General features: G+C 34.4%; 1 protein-coding gene and 1 long non-coding RNA gene across 7 annotated transcripts in view; one reads left to right on the top strand and one right to left on the bottom strand.

Moving 5' to 3' along the window:
- Positions 1-26,079, bottom strand: part of LOC143252734 (integrin alpha-PS1-like) — a 156,252-nt gene that overhangs the window by 106,706 nt on the left and 23,467 nt on the right. For 2 of the 6 annotated variants that reach the window (XM_076505324.1, XM_076505326.1), the window contains exon 2: positions 2,583-2,679. The exons of the other annotated variants lie outside the window; for them this stretch is intronic. In XM_076505324.1, the coding sequence (XP_076361439.1) occupies positions 2,583-2,622 (40 nt within the window). In that variant the 5' untranslated portion in view covers positions 2,623-2,679. The remainder of the gene's footprint in view (positions 1-2,582; positions 2,680-26,079) is intronic. 6 annotated transcript variants of the gene reach the window in all.
- LOC143252737 (uncharacterized) lies at positions 3,004-7,423 on the top strand. The gene is made up of 2 exons (XR_013029120.1): positions 3,004-4,027; positions 7,046-7,423. It is a non-coding gene; the product is annotated as an uncharacterized LOC143252737 (long non-coding RNA).

The following is a 26,079-nucleotide window of genomic DNA, read 5'->3' as shown; positions in this document are numbered from 1 at the left end:
TTTTTAATTTTGTGAAGAAAGGAAACAAGGCCTACTCAAAGTGACTGGATTGAACTTTACATGCAAACACATGTATAGAAAACTAGAAATAGAAAGAAGTTTGTCATGAGAGTTTTAACAACAAAATCATTTATAATCATTTATAACGTTATAATCTCCCAAGCATACCATTGATCCACCGGGGGGACAGTATCAAAGTCGCTTAACAAAAAACACTGATTATAAATAGTTTCCATAGAGAAATTTGATAATTTGTGTATTGCTACACTGAACTATCTGCTATATCCATCTCGAGGAATGGAAACTCAAATTTTAACTTTGTAAATACGCAAACTTACTGCTATCCCACCAGGAGGTTTTTTTTTTTTTTTTGTATCTTCAGATCATAGTTCGTTACATAGCTCCATTTTTATTCGTGATAATAGTTTCCCAGTCTTTTCATTGGGAAATCTATTGCAATACTTTGTTGTTTTTTTAATAAGTTTGTTTCGGAAATTTCCCAAGTGTCACTGAGTCTAAACAGGCACTCTACAGTGAATGCTGCTAATCAAGAGAACCCACCTCCAACTCTTTGTTTACCTGAAGACGACCTGAGAAAGTCAAAACGTTCTTCTGTACTTTATTTTAAAGTTTTAATACCCATACCAGTTGTCTTGAAAATACATGATTATGATTTTACTACTATTGCATTTATTTTCTTCTAAATATGTCGTTTTCATGATTTCTTACTTGTTCATCAATTACCTCTTGTTCGTAAAATTAAAATGACTAAATTACGCTTACACGGAGAACGTACTAAACACGTTTCGAATTTCATTCCCTCTTCATTTGATTATTTATTAGTGGCCAAGTTTTCAGTTTAAGTAGATTTTAAGCTACAAAACGAACATGACCTGAGAACTCCGCATTTACAGTTCAAATTATACATACGTCTTGGAACACCATCTACAAAGTTAGGGCGACATAAATAAAGTTGTTATTCTGCAATAAGCGAAAAGGTGAAAAATGCCGTGTAAAATATTACCAGTTTTTGTTTATTTGATTTATAGAATGTTACAAATGTGTGTTGTTTTTGCAAGTTATGTTTCAAACTGAATAAATAACATTGTAAACACTTGTAATTACTGCAAACTTATTTGCATATGCATATCGACACACACACCTGAAGTCATGCATCGTTCTTTAATTTATTAGATTGTTTGTTTTTGAATTTCGCACAAAGCTACTCGAGGGCTATCTGTGCTAGCCGTCTCTAATTTAGCAGTGTAAGACTAGAAGGAAGGTAGCTAGTCATCACCACCCACCGCCAACTCTTGGGCTACTCTTTTACCAACGAATAGTGGGATTGACCGTCATCACATTATAACGCCCCCACGGCTGAAAGAGGGAGCATGTTTAGCGCGATGGGGATGCGAACCCGCGACCCTCAAATTACGAGTCGCACGCCTTAACACGATTAGTCATGCCGGGCCTAATTTATTTAGAGCCTGTATCATAAACAAGACTATATAATTCTGTACATGCTTCTGGGATAAGACAAAGTAATATGTTCAACAAGTTATTTTGTAGTTTCCCTATATTGAAAAACGGTAAGATTTTCATGCTCTTTCTAGTGGAAACTAATGGTACAATTAAGAACAGTCAACAAGGTACGTTTTCTTTTGTGGAAAATATATTGTGCAAAATTATAAAAATGTTTCCATGTCTTTTCTTTAAAATATATTCTACCGTTATGCATTTGTTATGAGTAACTAGATTACACCGAAGAAATTTTAACTTTAATTAAACAAGTGTATGTGTATTAAATACATTTTGGACCCCCTCCAGAAAAAAAAAGAAGAAGCTGTCATTTATATCCTCACGATTTACAATATTGTTTAATTCTACGTTATATCAACAAATTTGTATCTTTGAGTGAATGATTCCAGGGGTGTGTGTTTTCGTGTTATAACAAAGCCACATTTAACTATCTCCTGAGGCCACCGAGGGGAATCGAACCCCTGATTTTAACGTTGTAAATCTGTGGACTTACCGCTGTACTAGCGGAGGGCACTATGAATATTATACGAAGTACTAAAAAGAAGGATATGGCATAAATTGTTCTCTTTAAAAGCACCCCCTAGGATCGACATGACCAGGTAGTTAAGTCATTCGACTCGCAATCCGAGTCCCACGGCAGAAAGGGCGTTACAATGTTACGTTCAATCCCACTATTTGTTGGTAAAAGAGTAGGGTGGGCGGTGGTGACAAGCTGCCTTCTCTCTAGTCTTACACTGCTAAATTAGGGACGCCTAGCGCAAATAGCCCTGGAGTAGCTTTGCGCAAAACTCAAACCAGACCAAACATCCACTATGCAAAAGTTTAAAATGAGTAAGCAGACTGTATTTAAAACTACATTCTACAACGATTTAAAGATCTGACTGTACATTTACACAATGATACAACTATGTAATTATGCAACAGTTTATTTAATAAGTTCAGCTTTGCCAACCAACCATATTACACAAATTTGGCTGCTAAGGCATATTTACAGTGATACATTGTTATTTGGAGAACAACTCTTAACATGCATTGTTACTTACGTTTGCGTAAAACTGGTACGATTGCACGAAGAAGGTTCATCTCTCTCGACTTAGCGTAGGTGTGCAAGTCGTGATATACAGTCTGGCATGAAGTAAACTAACATAGAAAAAACATGTTTCGATTACTAAGGTTCTCATCTTCACATACAGGAAAAAGAACCGTAACGATAAAGAATAAAACTGAACTGTTGCAGTCATCACATTTGTAATTAGATGGACATTCAGAGCGTTGATCGTATGAGCTACTCAAAAAATATGAAAGTGTCCGTATGTCTGTCGTCATCAACGGACACGGACCTTTTTGGTAGGACAACGAGGAATAATATTCGCCGTAAGTCTGTTAATATGAAACCCGATTTTTTTCACAAAATTTTGCTTCATAACTCGGTAAAAAAACAATCAGATTTACAAACTTACTAACTCTCCAAAAAATTAACCATTTATAAGTTGGATCGTATTCAAAATGTATACGAATTTTCGTCCAAATCCTTTCGGTTATTTTCGAGAAATTTCATTAACAAACAGAATTACACCACGGGAGTCAAACAACCTCCGCCATCTTTAGTGGCGGAAATAACAATAGTTACAATACGTTCTTATTTGAATATAACGTTTACACGGAAATTAGTTTAACAAGATAATTTTGTTTTTATGTGTAACAGGTATGATGTAAAGTTTTGGAAATAATTGTAGAAACAGTAAGGTTTGTTTGTTGACTTTCACGCAATACTACTCAACAGCCATCTCTATTTATGAAATGATAAACTAAAGAAAGTTGCTAATCAACACCATCCGCTGCCAATTCGGATGCTACAATTATCTAACAGTGGGCTTTGATCATCACTCTAATAACGCATCCACGGCCCCAAACTACTGAACGCTAAACACGGTCGCGCTCGCCACCAAACAATGAGGAATAGGATACAGAAATAAAAACTAAGGGGATGCCACCCTTTTATCGCGTTAGAACTCAAGAGTAGTCACGACTCTATAATTTATATTTTAAGTGCTTGTCACTAACCGATCATACAGTATCAGTCAATTATGAAGCCTACAAAACTACAGACAGTCATACTATGCTCAGCAGTAGTTGAGTTGCTTCAATCTTGTTTCCCAAGTACGTATAAATCAAATTTTCGCTGGTCACGGACATTACATGCGAAAATTTGCGGCCAAACTCCGTATATGGTAGTAGTTGCATGCAGAGAGCACGTGAATCCAAGTGTTAATAAAAATGGTCAAAACACAAAGCTGAGATTCTCCAAAAGTGATGCTCAGTATCTTAAGGCGCATTCTTTATGACGTGGACGACAGTTGAGTTCAGATCTTTTTGTCAGCGACTTTCATGTATATGCAGATGAATGTTACTCTGGGAATAGTGTGATCCAATCAGCACAAAATAGTCTCTGAACGTGTAGCTGCTCAAAAACCGTCGCTAAGAAGTAGTAACTAAAGTCAGAGTTGAAACTAACACTGGACCATAAATAGTGAAATGATTAAAGCTGAAGATGCGTGTTCTCTGCAGATGAATCTAAGTCCGAATTGTGTAATGAATCATCAATAACAATGTAATAATAATTTTTACTTTTTCTTGTTCCTGGGCAGAAAATGTTATTTCTCAATTGCTTATGCTTAAAGTAAATGGAAAAGACCTATTTTCAAATTTTGCTTTTGTGACCTGGGAGCGTATAACGAAAACATGATGAGAGACTATATTTGGGAGCTGATACAAGGAGGTGATTTATATTACAGTCGTAAATCTCGAAAAACTACTCACTTCTAAGCATTTTTGTATAACTTTAGTATAAATACATGTAAATCTTGATTCATATGTTGTTTTATTAGACCTTATGTAAATTAAAATGTGCGAACTTGCCCGTTTTTACATAGAAAATTGGTTAATTTCTAAATTTCATTATCAAGGTCACAAAAGTAAAGTTTGAAGGGAATAATGGCCATTTTCTGTACTTTTACACCATAAGCAATTAAGAAATAACATACACTCTAGAAACAGAATTTGTATTACGTAGTATAATTACCAATGTACGAACGCCGTTTACGAGCAAACCAGAAAGCTCCAGATTAAGACGAAGCACGTCGTTGGCAGTGGATGTGGAGAAGATTGTGTGATTGAAATACTATTATTACACACACTTATAATTCTTGAAAATTCCCTGGAGTTTGATAATAAAAAAAAAGTGTTAAAAACATGACAGACCTTACACTAATGTCTTAGGACAAGTATAATTAATGATAATCAACAGCAGTTTGTTTCACGGGATTGAGGACATGAATGTGATAATTAATGTACAACAGCTCCAGTGAACCTGGGTGAGAGATTAGTACACGTTTTAAAGAATCTCAGCAAACGTTGTCGACAATTTACACAAAATTGATGGCAACAGAACTGACGAAAAGTCCAGGCAGGTTCTGATCCATCATGCTCAGTAGTGAGTAGTGAATGTTTTGGGCCTTAAGGCCAACTCAGTTCTAATAAATGTTCGGTTTTTTAATCATACAGGTATGCAATGGTTTTGTCTTAATTTTTACAGTAATTCCTGTATGCCGAATCCAGAAATATCCATTTTTCTCCATCACGTACAAATTTTTCACAAAACATATGCATTTTTATACAAGTTAATCATTTTTATTGAAATCGGATCACATTTTGGCATGCTTAAAATGTTGACAACTAAAGGTTATAGATTTCTCTAGACCAATAGCAACGTAAGAGCCTTACCGATCGTTCTAGAACTCATGAGAAACACACTGCTAGTATATAAACGGTTAACAGGCCACATGACGTGTCATTTCTGGATAGTATTTGTTTGTGCGTGAACTTTTACATTATTTTTTTTCTTTTCAATATTATTTGTCGTTATAGCAACAAGAGGTAATTTAAACTATCCAAACATTTTGTTATTTGTTGTAATTTGAACTACTAGTTTTGTGTTTTTCTTACCGAGTTGCTTTTCTTACGTAATAGAAAAAAAATTACATTATTTTCGAAATATACATTGCAGAATTACGAAAGATCCGTTATTGAAATCAAAACAACTTATGAATTTTAAATTCGCTGACCTGTATTATACACGCAGATTTACGCTGCATTTTAGGCGTCTAATTTGTTAATAATTAGAAGTAACTTGTACGTTAAGTTTCTATAAGCGCTTATATTTTTAGGCTTATTCACTAACGACATTACAGGAAGTGAGAAATGTTGCAGACACATAATAAATCACCGAATCTCCAATAACACAAAACATTTAGGAAAAATAATGGTTACTTAATCCTTGATAAACGTGATGATTACGTTAGAAAAAACATTAAGAGCAGCAGTTCGTGCTGATAAAAAACACAGAAGTTGCGTTCTGGTCGATTCTAGCCTCGCAACAATAGCGATCAGATACAAGATTCGTCTTGCAAGAAGACAATCACAAGCATACAATAAATGTGGTAAAATGATGTCTTAATGCTAAAGTGTCTAATGGAACATTCACAATTATGGTATGGATTAGTCAACACAAGTCTCGATATTAAAGTTGTATGGGCTTAAGTGAAAATTGAAAAAGTTACAAAGCGACCAAACGACTTGTATAAACCCTAGGAAGGACATTTGGAATAACATTCCACGATCGTACATTGATAAACTGGAAGGCAGCATGGAAACAATGTGTAATGCTCTATGTAAATAAAGAGCTCTCATACAAAATACAACTCATTGTACAACTCGCTAGCTTTCCTTTTATGTTATATTTTGTACCACTTATATATTCATTATCTTCTCACATTATTAATGTTTTTTTCTATGACCATTTTCTATCATTTGTGTGTTTCCATAATGTTTTCTATTGCTGTGTGTGTTATTTAGAAGTGCAAGTGTTTCACTTAAAAAGAACTGTGTGTGTGTTGATCATTTCACTGTTGATATATAGTTTCCTATAAAATCGTTCTTCATAAGTAGCAGAAGTTATATATCAAAAATAATTGGTAAACAGTAAAAAATTTAAGTCACTTAGAATGATTGCATCCGACTGAACAGGAGGTAAACATAGGAGAGGCGACACGAAACGTTAAGTGTGAATGTGTTGGCAAGAGGCATATGGACATTTTTAGATGAAACTTCAAGACGCCCACTATACATAACTCACAAGTGGCAAAACAAATTATTAAAGCAAGTAGCAATCCGAGTAAAGCATTCGCGGTGCAGGATATACAGTCGCTACTTCGGCTGATTTAACACTTCCCTCGAGATTTCGGGACGTTATCGGAAGTTTTGAGCGGTTAATTGTTACCTAAAATAACACTCGTTTCATGAAGGAGCACTTCTGGATTTAAAACAAAACCTAACAAAATTTTCATCATTTACCCATTCAAACGAGAAACATTTTTCATTTCTTGAAATCCCAGTTTTGTTACGCAACTAATTTCTAACCAATTTGTTTGTTTCTTTTGAATTTCAGGCAGAGGACTACATGAGAGCTATCTGCACTAGTCGTCCCTAATTTAGTAATGTAAGACTAGAGAAAAGGCAGCTAGTCATCATCACCAGCCGCCAATTCTTGAGCTACTCTTTTACTAACGAATAATGCGATTGACAGTAAATTTTGTATAACGCCACCCACGGATGAAAGGGTGATCATGTTTGGTGTGAATGGGTTCGAACCCGCGATCTTCAGATTACGAGTCGAGCGCCTTAACCACCTGGCCATGCTGGGCCTATTTCTTAGACTTCTTAACTTATATTTATCTTGAACAAAATAACACAATGTGGTTCATCTACATTCCGTTGTTATTGAATCTTGTAAATAAATAAATATATTATTTATAAAATCAGCAAATTCAGATGTTCAGAAAAAAATATTCACACATCTTAGTAGCTTCGAATGCCCAAAATATATAGTGTATAAACTAATTTCCAAATTTTCTAGCTCTCATAAAGAAACGGCTTTTTGATGAGAAGGAATATATAAAGAAACGGCTTTTTGATGAGAAGGAATATACGAAGTAATGATAATTTTATGAAAAAAACAAAAACACAAGTTCTCTATTTTATGTTTGTTATCGTTAGCAGAGATAGATTTTAAGCTACATATGGAAACGTTATGAAACATTCATAGTTGGTTGCTAACCCAAGGTCGCACACAAGTAATCCAAGTGCTTTTTCTGTTATCCTTACAAAATACGTTTGTTTCTAATTACTGCGACATATAACTTTCTCCTTTAACCAAGTGATACTGACCAGATAATATCACTGATAAGACATAATAGTTGAAAATAAATGCACGCATTTTACCAGAATGAACATCAACTTTGTGTGTAATATATATGTATATTTATGTACATTGTAATTTAATGGTTCAAAAACTATCAACTTACATAATTTCATATCAGTTTTAGATTATCCATTCACCTTAAAGGGCCACATAAAGTATGATCTAAACAAAATCCTGTATTTAAGAAACATTAAAACTTGCTAACGAATAAATACTTACAGTATATTATATATAGAAAACGCTAACATCGTTTACCGAGAACAAAATACACGAGAAAGAGCATTTCAGGACTGTGGTATAAATCATATTAAGTCATTTTTAATCAAGAAAGAAACAACAGAAAATGTTGGATTTTTAACATCGTTTGTTTGTTTATAGATTTCGCGCAAAGCAACATGAGAGCTATCTGCGCTAGCCGTCCCTAATTTAGCAGTGTAAGACTAGATGGAAGGCAGCCAGTCATCACCACCAACCGCCAACTCTTAAGCTACCCTTTTATCAATGAAGTGGGATTGACCGTCACATAATGCTAACACGGCTGGAATGGCGAGCATGTTTGGTTCTACGGAGATTCAAATCCGCAACCATCAGACTATGAGTCGAGTGTCTTAATCATCTGACCATGTCGGATCTTTTAAAATCGTACCAAACTTCCTAATTAAAAAAAAAAAATGGTTTTGGAATTTTCACTCAACTCTACACAAGGTCTATCTACATATAGCTGTCCTTAATTTTGAATGATAGATTAGCGAAGGTGGATAGTCAAGGGTATCCACTACTAGCTACTGGGATACTCTAATCAAATAAAAATATTTTATTTTCACTCAAGAAGCGGGGTTTTTTTGTTGTTTTTTTTTAACGGCAACAGGACACGAACCTTCTGACTGACACGTTAAACATCCTTGGTCATGCTCATCATTCAATGTTTTGTTAACAGTTCCTTTTAAGCAAAGCCTGTAATATCTTCACACTTGCTTTTTTATAAAGACTTGTATCAAAATATTGTGATCCGTTATCAATGAATTTTTTTTTGAGATGTACTATGTTCTTTTATCCTTATTTCAAACAGCCTGTCGCATCCAGAATTTCTAATATTACGTAATTTAGAAATACTTTGTTTTGTTTTCTATAAGCATGTTTTGTAAAATGGATTAAACATTTTATTTAGAAAATCATATTTTGGGTTATATCTAAGCTATAATACTCCCAAACAAGTCTGTTGGTATGACAATGTTTTTCGTTACACCTATGTTACATCATTCCTTAATAAAACTATTGTTATGACAATTTCAGAGTCATTGGCACTTAAGCCAGTAAACAACTTTGGAACTTTTATCACGGACTTTCAAAGTTCATGTTTACTCAAAAGGACTGTGCAGTAAATACGTAGCTGGAGAATAAATACAAACATGACATTCTAAATTCCAGGTCAAGATGCGAGATATATTTGCCTAAATGAATTCTAAGCAAAATAGTATACATGAAAAAATACCTTAACCCTAAAAGTTTTATTCTAAGGTTTCTGCTGTATAAAAGTATACAGTTACTTGTTACCCTCCGTTGTTTTTTTTACGCATCTTTTGCTTCCCTATTATCAATTCACTTGGGATCTCATAAATGTTTCGTTTGACATCTCAAGGATGCTCCTATATATTAACGGAAAATCAGTTGTAAAGTCTTTGGTTTGGTTATTACACGAGGGCTATCTGCGCTACCTGTCCCTAATTTAGTAGAGGGAAGGCAGCTAGTCATCACCATCCATCGCCAACTCTTGGGTTACTCTTTTACCAATAAATAGTGACATTGGCCGTAACATTATAACGTCCCCACTGCTGAAAGGGCAAGCATGTTTGGTGTGATGGGGATTCGAACCCGCGACCCTCAGATTGCGAATCAAGTGCTTTAACCACGTGGGCATGCAAAGTCTTTGGGAACTTTGTATAGGCATAAATTACACATGCATAGATAAACAGATAAATCCGATCATTTCGGCTTGCACTACACTATAATTTGATAATTATACTGACGTCTATTAGTATTCGTACATTTGTGTTAAGTTGCTGTCTGGTTATTTTGAGCGCGAAGTTACACAGTGGGCTATTTGCAAATTGCTCACCGCGGGAATCGAACCTACGATTTTAACGTTGTAAGTCCGTAAAGTTATCATTTATCTACCAGGGGTCACTCACATCTCTGTTAAGAAAAGTAGAAAAACAAACCTAAATGAATAATTGAAACAGTATTTGAAAATTTCAAATACAATATAAAAAATACATTAGTGTGATAATATGGATTATCAAAGGCCAAACTAGTAAAACTGGAATTTATCCTGAACGATATTTACGCGCATGTGGACTAACAGCTAGGAGAAACACGTTAATATTCAAGTATAACACCTAATTTTATATTTCTGATCAGAGGGAAAGCAGTATGCACCATCCGCGATTACAAGGGATTCATCTGGCTCTTGGAACCGAATTACGGGATTTTCTGTTAATTTTATAACGTCCATAATTAAAAGTGCAGAGGTGTGTTCAACTGTATGACCTCTCGAACCCCAGGTCCTTTGATCCGTAACCCGATTCATTAACTTCTCAGCCACGGCTAACCAAAGTAGCCAAAACATTAAAACTGTAATCAAGTTTTAGGACAAAGATTAAAAAGAAAACTTAACTGGATTGGACAAAGCAAATTTATATCTGTTCGAAGAAACAGTTGGCTTGATACGTAGAGTAGCACTATGTTACTGCGTGTCTCTGAATCTACATATAAATATCACCTTTTTTCTTTTTCAAATTGAATACAAAGCTACACAATGGGTATTCTGTGCTCTGCCAACCATGAGTATCGAAATCCAGTTTCTAGCGTTGTAAGTTCGCAGACATACCGCTGTGCCACTGGGGGAGGGGGGGCACACGCAAGGCATTAAATTCTACGCGTTTATATTATTTTATCCTTTAACTGCTGTAAGTTTTCTACATACACTTCGACTTTATTTGAAACGAAAAACAAACACCTGATCAATTTCCGGAGAGCAAAAATTTTAATAATTTCAATCCTGAGACAAATGCTTTGCTTTAAAAACACGAGAAAATTAGTTATCCACGTGAAAAAATAAATTTTCACTTTTTTCCAGAAATAACTAATTTTCTGCTAAAAGTTAAAAGCTTACTTACCACCAAATTGTAGCACCTTATTTACTTTTTCTTATTTTATTTATTTCTTAACTTGGGAGAGCAGTCACCTTCCCACAACTATTTGCAGGCAGTGAAGGGTAATATAGATGTCGAGCGTTGGGAGCTTGAGCACCCACATTTCGCTCTCTTAATTTCTATTTATATATCTCTTGTTACTCTTATTTCTTATGAGAGACTAGCGAATTGAGGTTAAGACTGATAGACAGTGTATCCCCACAGCAATATGGGTCCTACTTTCGAAATCGCCTTCATAACCTGGGGTACATTTTATAATCCCACATTATAGCTTGTACTCTGGGATCTTTAATTGGAAGCTTTTTTTTTGTTGTTTATTCTTGTTTCGGCTTGTTTTAAGTTATAGCAAACTAACAAACATTTATACACGTATATAGATAGATAGAAAAGCCAATGCATTTTGGTAACACTGTTCCAACAATGGCTCCATCGTTAACAACAAAAGTATAACCTGATACTGTTGTTAGTCTATGCACTGAAAGTATAAAAGAAACTTTACAAATGGCAGAAGCGGAAAAATATGTTGATTTCTTTATTTAGAGTCTTCGTTATTTTTATATCACCAACGTTTTTAATGAAAAAAAAGAGGAAACAGCTTAAATAAAAACAATTTGAGTTTAAAATTGAATCAAATTTTATGCACTTGGCTCTAGGCTAAGTGACCCCACACTACGTTTTTACTTGATCCTTATCATACTAACTCTTACTACACATATAAGGCTTCATAGCACCCCTCTATGGCCCCTTTGCGCTCACCTCTCTGTTACTAAATTCGTAATGGACAGACAATAATCGAACTATTTTATCTAAATACACACATTTTGCCTTTTATGATCCATCCTACTTCTAGAAATTAAACATAAGGTGACACACACTGGTTCTTGTATAGATTAGATTCCAAATAGGCCACTACTACTAACGTTATAAAATCCGTGTTTAATACGTTTTTATTGGCGAAATGGCGTTACTTAATAAAATATTGTTTTGGGATTTTAACACGCACATTATTTATTTGGCTTTAAAACAAGAAAAAAAAATACGTTTATTATTACCAAGTATTTTTTATCCTTTGTACAGTTGAAACAGAAGATTTGTGTTGGAATATCCGCACTATGTTTATCTACTTTCAAACATAGAATACAGTGAAAAGGCTCTAGTGCTATCAAGGTCTCTTTCAGAGTGCACGAGTACTTTTGTTCACGATATCTTTCTGCGCAGTTTTTTACTAAAAATGCAGGGATTAAACAATAATTTCAAGACTGATTAAAAAACAGTGAAAAGTAGGTGTATTTTGGAGGCACAGAAAAAATCGTTTAATTAAATTCTATAATTTTTCGCTGGGACAGCAATAAGACTACGTATTTAGAACGCTAAAATCAGAGGTTCGGTTCCCCTCGGTGGACACAGCAGATAGCCCGATATGACTTAGCTACAAAAAATAAAACACGCTACTCATTCAATTCAACAGTGGTTTACCGTCATTTTTTACTGTCTTTTACGCTAATATCACTATAACTAATAATGATGTGTAGCTCAACGTTTTGACCGGTAACGATTACTGCTACTTATATTTAAGCATGTTCTTAAAACTAAGTAAGTTTAGCGATAACCATCACTTGACGTAGCGACGTTTTATTTGGGTTATTCTTGAAGAAAAATTAAGGCTGTAAATCCATGAAAAGCAAACGTAACGGTATAAAGTAAACCGGAATATCTTATACAAGGTATTTGTTTCCAAAAGCTAGATTTCGTGATTAAAGTGTAATACGGTACGTTTCAAAAGTTCTCCACTACTAGTTCTCAGAAGAGAAACTCGAGTTGGTCTTCTGTATTCTATTGAAGAAACATGGGAGCGAGTTGTTTTGGTCAACACATTTTAGAAAACTATTTGATTTCGTTCGGATTTCTCTAGTAAAGATACATTCTAATAGTGTTATTACCGAACTAAATCATCTGTATAGTAACATTATCAGTTCCATGATAAATCATACATATATAAAGTGACATGAATATGAACATTGGTATCATGGTAATTCATCTACATACTGATGATTAAATACGTCAGTACCATACTAAATCATCTACGTAATGATATCATGACTAACAGCATCAGTACCATATTAAACCATTTGTATAGTGACATCATTGAGTCACCACCAAGTACTAAAAAGGAAGAGTCGATTGCTAAACTCTATATATTTGTTCATTTAAAAAAAATTAAGAAATACAAAGAAAAGTTTACACAATAACAATCGATTATACACCCCTTCGTATCTATTAAGAAGTACATGTCTTCCTGAAGTTTAAGCCTATTATACACACTTTCGTGTGAAATCAGATATTGTAAATCAATTACAGATGACAGGCCGGAATCAAGTTACATGGCAGTGACGTCAGTTTCCTCTATTTATTTTTTATTTTTTTGTTCTTTAAATTGGCGACAAGCATATATAAAATATGACATGCGATATTTGTATTTGCGAATATCCTAAGTTCAGAATTAATTTGTCGCGTCATGTAGCCACTGATCAAAAACTTTAATTACAGTGGTCCCAGGGCTGTAAATATCATTCAGTCAAATTCACATCCTTATTACATACATATACAGTACAACAATACTTACAGTTCTGAATAATTTTGATAAGTTTTTTTTTCAACAACTCTTGAAGAACTTTTACTTTCTATAATATGCCTATTTATAGTACTATTTACACACTGTTTAAACTAAGAGTCCTGTAAAATAAACACCGTCCACTTTTGATGGTATCTTATTTCTTTCTAATGATGTTATATAAGCATTTCAGCGGCACTTATTTACCAGTTTATCTCAACTGCTGTTTTTCATGTATATGTAATGTTCTGCGTGATACACATTTTCACATAAATATAGCAGAGCTTGCGTGATGCCATTAACAAAAACAGAATTTACGTAACCAAACATCGTTAATGATTTTAAATAATTAAAACACACGATATATATAATATAAATGCATGCATAAAGTAATACATTTTTTGAAAAATATAAAAAGGAAACAATTTATTCTGTGTAATAATTTGTAACTTCTCAGTTTATCAAACTTCGTTTTTTGTGAAGTGAATTATTACATTAAAATTAAAACGTGTAGGTTTGACGGGCTCTAGTGAAGCCATAAAAATTCTTCCATAGTTCTACACGTTATTTTCTAACAAAGTTTACAAATGTATATTTAGAGCTTAGTTCAATAAAACATATGTAAAAATAATAAACTTTGCAAATATAAATTTTCGTCGCAATAATATCAACGAATTACGTTAATCCTGTATGCACAGTTTTTGACAAAACTTATATAGTTCAGTCGATTTCGTTCACATTTGGGTGGGGAAGAAGTGACTGTACAACTATTACAGAGTTAAGCTGGTATTATACGGTTGACAGTAAAGCATACAATACTAAGTTGAAACCAGTTTAATTATTGTTCGTTACGGAGCAATACGCATCATGTTCTAAAATCTAAATGAAGCAAATGTATACTCATTTTATCCTATCCCGCGTATTACAGACAGAGCGAGCGTGCGTGCGTGTACAATTGAGCTTTTAATTCCTATGTTCGAATGGTTCATTGGGTTTAAGAGTAACGAATATTAAAACATTTTATAGCTATCAACGTTTACAGGAAACAACGGTCTATAATTAAATACACACACACACACACACACACACACACACACACACATACATTGTTGTTAAATTTCCATTACAGTGACGGAAATAAGCATTTTTTATTCGATTTTGTTTATACTGTAAGACAAACTTCTCTACAGTAATAATATTGTGGAAATTTTAAATGGTTCGTCTTATTATCTATTCGAACTTCTTTCGCCTATAATTCTGAAGATTTCGTGAGGGTGAATATAATCACTATCGAATGTTTTCCCTAATCTCATTATGTTTGAACACAAAGCATGCATTTCAAGTACATTATTTATTAATGGTAAAATCTTTTTACAGGTACATTTACTCTCAAATGTCGCAAACAATTTTCCTCTCAACTACATAGAATAATTCAGCATTATAACTTCAGGTAATAGTATCATAATTAGAATGATCTGGTTGGTTAATTAAATGTTATCCCAGAATCCTCACACAAATGGCTGTAATAGCAAAAATTGATAGCTATAATAGTTCGATATTTGTAAACTTTAATTACCACGAACGTTCAACCTTATGAAAACACTTTTCTTACATAATACTTCTGTAAGAACTTCTTAAGAATGCGGTAGTTGGGGCAATTCCACCATTAGTTTGTTTCAACAATTTCTATGAACAAAACCATTATTTCATGGTTCGTTAAATACAGAACTGATTATTGATTATTTTGAAATTAAAGTCATTTAGTTGAATAGCGTGTTTATCTTCTTGGTGCCACACGGACAAATTGAGTACGTCACATCAAAACATTTTTCTCTCCATCTTGTTACTGTCCGTATTACCACGTCCAATCCTACTCTACCTGACGACTGTGCACCTTGATAATATCTCTACAGTGCAATTCTATTATGAAAGTCTGTCGTGATGATGTCATGTCCAAGGCATAACAATGCTCCCTGCAGCATTTCCATAATACATCGAGTGTACGAAGACAGTTTCCCAGCGCCGTTTAAACAGTCCGATCGCACATAGTTCCATAAACACGCATTTCACTCTCTAGCTGCTTGGAGTATATGACGGGTCAACGCCTGGAAACCTTATATTGATTAACCGTACGCTTTTATCCTCGTTTTCAGAAAGAGATCCTTCTGATCTCGCATTCTGTTATATGGAGCACGTGGACGACGACTATTACCCTTTGTGTTTGTGGCCTCTCGCCTGTCATAAAACGCTATATTTTGCTTAATATGGATGGGAAGAAGTCTACTGGAGCTCCTTCTTTAAGATGGTTCTAGTGCTTCACGTTAGTTAAAAATACGCAATATTAACGCGATAACTGTTGATGTTAGGATTACGCCTACGTTAAGTGGTTTGCTAACAAAAGCAGTAACAACACTGTTAAGTACATTTTTGCTATACCACAATATCAGCTCAATGCGGTTTTCAAATGCAACTTTTAATATTGTTAACAGTCCTTGTTTTATAGGTACTGAAAAACTGAAGGCAGCAAACTTCTATATACTTAAGTAACCTTCTGGTGACCAAACGGTGCGTCATCGAGTGTTGACATCACTCATTCTTCCTTTCTATATCACCTTACACGTATCCTCCAGTTTTCGTGATGTTCCAAGAATGTTGTACATATTATTGGTCACCTTGTATATTCTGAATGCCTTATGAAGCTATAGTTGGGTGATATTCGTTTGCTACTTCAAAAACAAAAGTTGTGAAAATATCTTACCAATTAATATCTGACAAAACATTACACAAACTCCTTGTATACTGTACATTTTACGTACTTCAAATTTGAATGAACATTTATTTTAAAGCAAATTTTTGCTCTCGAATTGGCAAACAACTAGACTAACACTGGAGGTTTTTAGACTTACAGTAGAGGTTTTTTGCCAAATCAGTCCCAGTTTTTGTCTACAGCACTCGTTAACAAATAAACTGTCAAATATACGTATTGGAATTTCAGCTACTTCAAAACATTGTATAAAAATATACAAAAATGTCTGTTTCCCATTTTATTTATTAAAACTAATAAAGAAGGTGCATAGTACCAAAGCTTCTTTATTTGACTTTAATACACACTGTGCAAATAGCTGAAAAACGTGCGACATTTTACCATTAATAAATTAACAACAAAATTTGTGATACAGAAAAAAAGTTTAATGGAAAATTGGTAAGAAACGTGGTGAATATGTTGCCAAAAAACAAAAGCGGTTTGTAAATGTCAACAATATATGGCAATATGCTCTTAGAGTGTGAACAAGTCAACATAAGAAGTCAACAATGGAAAAATATAAATAAAGTATTACCACTCGTATGACCATACAATAAATGTTTGGTTTGATTTAAAGTTCCCGTAAAGCTATACGAGAGGTATCTGCGCTAGCCGTCCCTAATTTTGTAGTCTAGAGGGAAGATAGCTAGTCGTCACCATTCATAACAAACTCTTGTGCTACTCTTTCACCAACGATCGATACATTATAACGCCATCATAGCTGCAAGGGTTAGCATGTTTGGTGAGACGGAAATTCGAACTCGCGACCCAGCCACTTGGCCATTCTAGGCCACATTAATTAATGTATCAACATGCATGCAAGTGTGATGAAGCAGTTTTTCATCATGGCTGAAATGGCGAGCATGTTTGGTTGGACGGTGCAACAAAGGATGTTGCTCTTATGTATACTTTATTTTTAAAAGCACCAAAATATATTTTTATAAAACTATTTTATAAAACATATTAAAACAGGTAACTAAATTAATAACGAGAAGGCATTGTACGCGTTAATAATATGGTCGGGTAGAGATCACAGCGCATCAACCAATACAACTTATTTAAATATTTGTAATTATTGACCAATAATACAAGTTGTACTGCCAGATGAGTCTACTAAAACAGGTTCTCAGTTTTTTTGTTTTTTTGGTATCAAAATAAGATGTTCATTAAGTTATTCGCCGAATTGAAAAATATTTCACGATTGTCTAGATTCTGTGAGACGTGACAATACGATGGAAATCACGCAGGTTGAACAATATAAAGATCAAACAAGTATCGGTACTGAGTATTGGGAGAAGGAAATAGTTTTAAATCATATATACGACAAGAAATAATGATAAACAATATTAACTCAACTCTTGGTTTGTACTTCTCGTAAATGTTTTAGAAATATTGATAATAAAAATTAGCTGACGTGAAAGATTACTAAATATTTATACAACAGTAAATACAAAACCCTTTTGAACAATATTACTGTTTGCTCAACAAGGACTATTTGTTTCGGAATTTTGCGAAACATTACACACGAAATATTATGTGAGCACAGCCTTCCTTAATCTAGAATGACAGACTAGGAGATCTGCAGATAGTCAGTAGCACCCATTGTCAACTCTCAGACTACTTTTATTTGCCCTAACAGCAGGATTTGACCACTCTTAGAGGGTGCCAACGATTCCATAAAGTATGCAACGGATTCACAGTCCTAGCACGTTAGCCACTACGCCACGCTCGACCATATAACAATAAAAACGTAACACAGGTAACCACATAACATTTCACTTGAATTTGAGACGGAAGAAAGGATTTTGTACATTTAACTTTGAGGTTTGCTAGTCTTTGGACCAATCAAGCATCTGATAGAAATACATTTAAAAAACGTCAAGTGCAATATAAGCGGGTAAAGATGTTTCATAAGACAAGAGTTAGATCTGTTGCTAACGTGTAAACTTTCTCAAGTGGTCATAATAAATAAGCGTTAAAGTTATTTGAAACTAGATTTTAGAAAAAGTAACTATAAAGTATAATTGATGACCCAAGCTCTTTCGCTCTACATCAAATTATTTTATTTAAATTACATAACTGGTACCCGAAACGCTTTGTGCACGTACAGGTGACGCAACGAAAGCGTCTATCAAAAAGAGACAGACAGAAAATATAGATAAAATTTGTAAAGTGTATATTTAACTGCTAAATAGTTTTCATTGGGATATGAACAGATAGCTACTGTGGCCAAAAAGTTGTGCAGACGTTTTACTTCTGGCAAAAAAAACAAAAAAACTTCGGTTTGTGGCCGAAATTCTTAATATTGGGACCTAACTGAAGATGAATTTTGATTTGATAAACAATTAATTCCCCGACTTTACAAAGTAGAAAATCTATGGTTCAATTCCCCACGATAGACAGAGTGCAGATAGTTTACTGTGTAGCTTTGCACAGAAATGAAACAGTAATCAGTAGAAGGTATTTTAATTTGAAAAACCTGGGATCAAACGGGGCAAAAAGTTTGGCCATCGATTAAAACAATTTTATAGATATTTAAATTTTTTAAACATTTAAACTACACCCTAATCCCTTCTTCCGTCTCAAAAATATCCAAGTTTTCGAATTGACGTTGATTTTTGTAATACAATTTTCTTTTTACAATAAAGTCTGAAGTATTTCTACTGTTTAACACTTAAACAGCGAGAATGCTGCAGGTAGCAACGTCAGTTGACGATAGCCGCCGTTTGAGGGTTACAGATAAAGAAAAACGCGAAAGGGCAACGATTCGTCCACATCTAAAATTTTAAGGGCATCTTATACCTGGATCGGCACACCTCTTGCAACACTAGTTTTAAAAAACAACAACAACCTTAAGTTCAGACATACCCACTCTCAATTTTTAGCTGTAAACCATAGGGTGGGCAACGAACTAGTAATCCCCATCGCTTACGCGGTTACTAATAACAGGATTGACTGTTAAAGTTATAACGCCCCCCCCCCTCTCTTCTCATCCTGCTCAAAGTACGAGTCAAGTTAAGTGGCATATGACGGCTTCATGATTCGAACATTGGACTTCAAGATCGGTAGTTCGGCACGCTAACCATTGAGCCACTTGGATTATTGTCTGTTAGGAAGTACAAATACCAAAATTAATCATCATCGGTATATACAAAAACCATGAAAGCTGTTAAACGAAAAATAAATGTACATACAACATTCTTGTGTGTAATAACACTAATACATTTTCACATCAGTTTAAATATCTATAGGAGGCGAACGTAATAAATATATCATTTATATCATTTTCATGCCTTCATGTCATAAAAGTTTAATGACAATGAATAAGCTCAAAACAACGTAATGAGGAATGCCGTAACTATTTTAACAAACCTAATTAAAGCGATTAAAATGTGAATCAACTGTTTTTGTTGTCGTTTTGTCAAATGTATCGTGTATTCTTAAAACGTTTCTTTTCTGGGAGGCACTCGCAAAACTATAAAGTCTTTCTTTTCTTTCTTTAAGGAAAGATAAACAAAAACCGTAACCTCAGTGTTTCTTAAACCATGGCTAATGTCCCTACATTTAAGATAACCTTAAAAATGATTATCAGCGAAAAAAAAAACAAAAATACTAGGCTTGCAGCGGTACACTTATTCACCAAAGGAGCGTATATAATACAAGTTATTGTATTGGAGTTGGATATTAAGCAACGACAGCAGGAGTTTACTGGTAGAACCACTTAAATTTATTTTTTGGCTCAACTACAAGAAATAGGAACAAAAAAATGTATTGTCTGAAGAAAAAAGTGTGAAATTAAAATATTAAGACACGCGTCATTTTAAATACGCATTAAAATAATTGAAACAATATAAACTTATACGAAACACTAATTTTTATCTTTGTTCACTGACAGTTTTACGAACATTCATCAGAAGTATAATAGTTGTGCCAATAATTTAAATCTTTCTTTCAGAACTTTTGCGGTTAACTACACAAGGGCTAGTTACGCGTGCCTAGCTTAACTTTGGAATAATAAATTAGAGAGATGGCAGCTAATCGGGAGCTCCTACCTTCAAGACTTGGGCTACTCTTGTTTAGATAAGGTTTAAAGTAGTATAAAGTTGAACTGCACAGTAATTTATTAAAAACAGACCGGCCCTAAAGACGTTTCGGTGTTTTTCAACACAATTCTAAGGCACCATAACATGCAGTTTTTAAGGTTGATCCCTTATTTTATTAAATTATTTACTGTGCAATTACTTTAACTTTGTATCTCATTTAACTGTGTGTATGTGCGTGTACACACAGAATAGGATTTGATTGTCACACCCGTAATGTACCTACAGTACCAAAGTTTCGCAGCAATGAAAAGCGAAACATCTACCCTCAGATTTCAAGTACAGGCATATTAATCAATGGACCATTGTCGGCTCTAACATAATGTAAAAGAATAATTGGATTATATTATTAGTCACTATACACAGCCGTACCAGAAGTAACTGAACACGGTCACAGAGGGTCTAGTGATCATTGTTCTAATAACTGATAATCTTTTATTAGTCGGCGACATGATTTATCAACTTAGATGCTGACAGATTTGAAATATTTTTGAAACAAAACATGCACACTAGACAACAAGACGGAGGTTGGAATTTGTTGAAACCTGGCATGGGTTTTACGTGTTTTGTAGCAGAGAGCATTATTTTATTGGCCTATCAATTTAAAACACCAGCCATGGTTCTTTTAAGGTATGTTAAGATTCACGAGCATTTAAAACATGAAGACACTTCAAAGAAAGATTGGTTTGTTTTGAATTTCGCGCAAAGCTACATGAGGGCTATCTACGCTGGCCGTTCCTAGTTTAGCAGTGTAAGACCAGATGGAAGGCAACTAGTCATCACCACCCACCGCCACCTCTTGGGCTACTCCTACCAACGAGTAGTGGGATTGACCGTCACATTATAATGCCATTACGGCGGAAAAAGCATATTTGGGATGACGGGGATTCGAACCCGCGACCCTAAGGTTACGCGTCGAGTGCCTCATCCACCTGGCCATGCCGGGCCACTTGATAAGGAATTCACGCTTAACGTACGAGATGCAACTCGCATCATGACACTTCACTATAATCTATCCAAGTTAGCACAACACAATCGTGGTCAAACTGCACACGTGACAACCTCCAGACCCATATTTGGGCATAATTTCAAAACTAAATTGAAGTTATTGTTATTCTTGTATATACTGAACATTCAGAGCAGGTTTCATAGGCATGATAACCAGTGCCTCTTTAAAATGTGGCGACATTAAATACCTTCATTACAGATCATTTACAAGACCTTTATCTCAATCATAACACATTCTTCTCATTCCAAAGCAATATCCAGATCTCGTTAGACCATGCTTTTGACATTAGTTTTGTTTTGTATGTATAACAGATGGATTTGTTACATATTCAGGAAGCAGTATATAATATTTTCTTTCTCATATTCAGGATCTTTTACTTCAACACTGCTAATCTATCAGTTTCATGTGTTGTGATATTTATTCTCATTGAATCTCCTTGCAAGGCATGCTGTAGAGGGCAAGTCACATGTTCTAGAGGAGACCACATATACTTGCCAGGACAGCCTATATAAACAGAAAGAAAATAGGTGCTTCACTTGTCCCACATATTTCGTTGCACTTGTAAATAGACGTGTGATTTAACTGTCAAGCTTTAATTAACTGGAGTCATCTAATCAGTCATCGTGTCAACCTTCTGCGGACCTACATTCATTATTCTTTAAATTAATAAAACCACGGATCAGAACTTCAACGGAAAACCATCCATTTTCATCATAACACGCAAGTTATGCGTGTGTATTTTTGAGAAATTATCTAGGAAGATTTTGCGTACAGCTACACCAAGGCTACCTGCACATACCCGTCCCTAATTTTGAAAGTTACAGGGAAGGCAGCTGATTAACAGCTCTAACCCACAAACTCTTAAGCTACTATTGTCTAAAAACATAGTTGGATGTTATCGTTACTATTACGGCGAACCCATGGCCTCAAAGTGCGGAGCGCTTTTTTACGACAACAGAATCTGTTTGGATAGCTAACCATTTGCCTACGCCCTGTCAATTTTTTTTAGTGAAAAAATAATTTTACTCTACATAAAGTTAACATTGATAAATGCAGTTATTTAATCTCTAAAATAAAACACATTAATCTATAGTAATGCAATGTGGTATTCTTAGGTATAATGATTTCTAACCAATAATAATGACCAGGTAATTTTCGCAGAATAACAGGAAACCGACAAAAAATGTATCACAGAAAAGAACTAAATGTTGACTTAAACTGAGGATGACGAAATAAACGACTAAACACTGAATAACAAGAACTAGCTTATATTTATTTAAATCGCAAAAATAATTAATTAATAAGTGTATTCATGAAAGATGGTACCTTTATTAGAGAAAGTTCTGTGTATTTCTGTGTAAAATACTTTAGACAGAGAAACTTCGTCTTGTATACACGAAACTATATTACTATTGTTCTCGGGAAACATGCGCTGCTGACGTAACCGCTAGGGAGGCTGTATCTTCAAGATGTCACTGTATACTCTCACACTGGAAGTGAAAGACTACAGAAATCTTTAAGAAGGTTTATACGGTACCTTAAGTGAATTATATCAGTGGCGTATATAAACAGGGATTAGAGAGGGCTCAGCCAAGGACCAATGATAACACTATGTAACAAATTTTGTTCCAGTATAGTACGTGTTATTTCTTAATTGCTTATGTTGTAAAAGTACAGAAAATGACCATTATTCCCCTCAAACTTTGCTTTTGTTACCTGGATAATGAAATTTAGAAATTAACCTACTTTGTGTAAAAACGGGCAAATTTGCACATTTTCAGTTACATAAGGTCTCAATAAAACAACATATGAATCAAGATCTATATATATTTATACTAAAGTTATACAAAAATGTTTAGAAGTGAGTAGTTTTTCAAGATTTGCCCCTAAATGTATAGTCTCACATCATGTTTTCGTTATACGTTCCGAGATCACAGAAGCAAAGTTTGAAAAGAAAAATAGGCTTATGCCTAAAGTAAATGGGAAATAACACTTTCTGCCCAGGAACAAGAAAAAGTAAAAATTTTGTTACATAGTGTAAATTTATTCCATATAAAATTACATGGGATATGGGGCCCACAAACATTATTAGCCCCTGGGCCCACACAACCTTAAATCTGCCACTGAATTACATAGACCAAAAGGTAACTATGGTGAAAGGAACTAAACTTCCCGAAATGGCGTTCTACATCAAACTATATACACCTCTACACATTGCAACATGAACGAAAAACGCAACAGATAAAAATCAAATTTTTCTTTATGGATATATCTTACGATTGACATTACAATTATTTATAATTCATAATACATTCTGTGAGCTTTCTACAAAAGATACAAATTATCTTCACTATATAAGGTGGTATAGCCTTGAAGTCGTTTATAAAGTAATAAAACTTGGTTCTACAGTTTACCAAAATCTAGCCAATGTTTAAGTTTTAAGAGAACATATGAACAATATGATTTAGTCTGGATTCAGGCTCGTGTTTCAGTCATTCATTCAAACTGTGTTTACGTTAACGTTTAATTTAATGGATTATTGTGAACATCGATACAATTCAAATGAAAGACTAGTCTTAAATCCAGTACTTGTGCATTGCTAATATACTCACTGCTGTCGTAACTCAATTTAAACTGCTATGTATTTAGTTCATGGATTTTTTTTTTTTGAATAGAACTTATTTGAAGTGCACATAAACTTAGTTGGGATGCGACTTATGTAACAAAAAAAAACAGCAAAATTTCGAGACCATAAAACGCGAAAACTAAAACAATTAAATATTGGTTAAAGAAGGCGGTGATAACTACAATATCTTAGGATTAGAGGCATTTATATCAGTAGATTTAAATAACCTTACCTAACAATGATTAATTTTAAGCATATTATTTTGGGCTTTAAGCAACGGTACCTTCTCTATCAAGTATAGAAACGGCAAAGAGTTTAAAGCCCGTCTTTTATTGAAAAAGTTGGCTTAGCTCCGAAAATCGAACACCAGCATTCCAGTCAGTTAAAAAGGTGCAAGTATAAAAACAACCCGTTCCTATGGCAATGTTGAAAGATTGACTCATCGAAGTTAACCCTTGGACACTGCAACTCAATGAATCGTTAGGATGGACCTATCTTACATGACTAGAGGATAAAGTGAAAAACTTCACGTGTGAAAACTACGTTGGATTGGAGATGGACTACTCAAACTAATAACATATGATTTAAGTTTCGAATTTCTAATTGTGGAGTTTACATATAAAAGGTCAAGGATCATTGGGTTACCACAAACACAGATATTCATCTATTCACTAGAAACAGTGGTTAAAATTGCCAAAAATCAATTCTTGCGGAAGTGAAAAACATATTAAAAAAATACCGAAATGTATTTTTTCCTCAAACGATCTTCGATGTTTCTTCGTATCCAAAACTATATAAATCCTGACCTCAAAGGTCTTGTTGGTATGCGTTACTTAGAAAATGGTGATCCATTCCATCAAGTCCGCAAGAAAAACAGTTGCAAGTTGTGGACTCCCTTCCGTATCAATCCTTAGGGAATGTCTGTGAGTAAACATCTTTCATCGTACATGTACACGTTTACTTCCAATTACTTTATTTTTATAAAACGAATGCGGGCATATGCCCAAGAAAGTGTTTGAACCGATCACTCCAGGTGTTTACATTCTGTGGATTAATGTCACTTGAACAGCTCGCGAACCACGTACAATGCTGCCCATTGTTTTTTCTCCAAACTAAGAGGGTAAAATGATATTCTCAAAGATTCGTACTTCAGAGAAATTTAAAACCTATTCAGAGCAAAGGTCACTTATCACGTGTACAACACGTCATGTGCTTGTCATTCACCGTGAAATATATTCATACATCCTAACATAATTTTTCCTTCACTGCTACATAACTTACAGGGATTAAAACCCATATACTTTTCAATCCATTAGCGCGCGCACACAATTTTACACTTACACACTGCGTGTAGATAAAAATATACTTGATAGAGTACGTTTTCTAAAAAAACATAAAATTCACTATCGGAAAGAACTAGTTTTTAGTATAGTAACGTCGCAGATTTTACATTTGCAGACGACTACATATGTTAAATTTGTACTTATTTTCTAATTCATAAAAATCGTCATTTAACTCACTATTTTTAAAATGAAATCTTGAGCTAGAGAGATCATTCAAACTATTTTCCACTCAAAATGTTTTCATCCGTGAGATCATATATTGTTTGTTTTCAGTTTTCTGGGCTTTTAGTAAAGAAACAAATGCACGAGGTGATAGATTACAAAGTTTGACACTTCAAGCTTCTTCCGACTTTGAATTTGGTTGTAACTACGTGAAAAATTGTGACTGTTAATTTAGTGATAATGGCCAAAGTGAAAACAAATACATTTAACTTTTAACACACACCCCCTTCTGTCCTCCCCATACGGCCGGGTGTGGCAAAGTGGATAGCATGTTAGTACTGTAGGTTCAAAAGTT

The sequence above is a fragment of the Tachypleus tridentatus genome, chromosome 6, assembly GCF_004210375.1.
Source record: "Tachypleus tridentatus isolate NWPU-2018 chromosome 6, ASM421037v1, whole genome shotgun sequence".
Lineage (NCBI taxonomy): Eukaryota > Metazoa > Arthropoda > Merostomata > Xiphosura > Limulidae > Tachypleus > Tachypleus tridentatus.
This window is presented reverse-complemented; position numbering and strand designations above follow the sequence as displayed.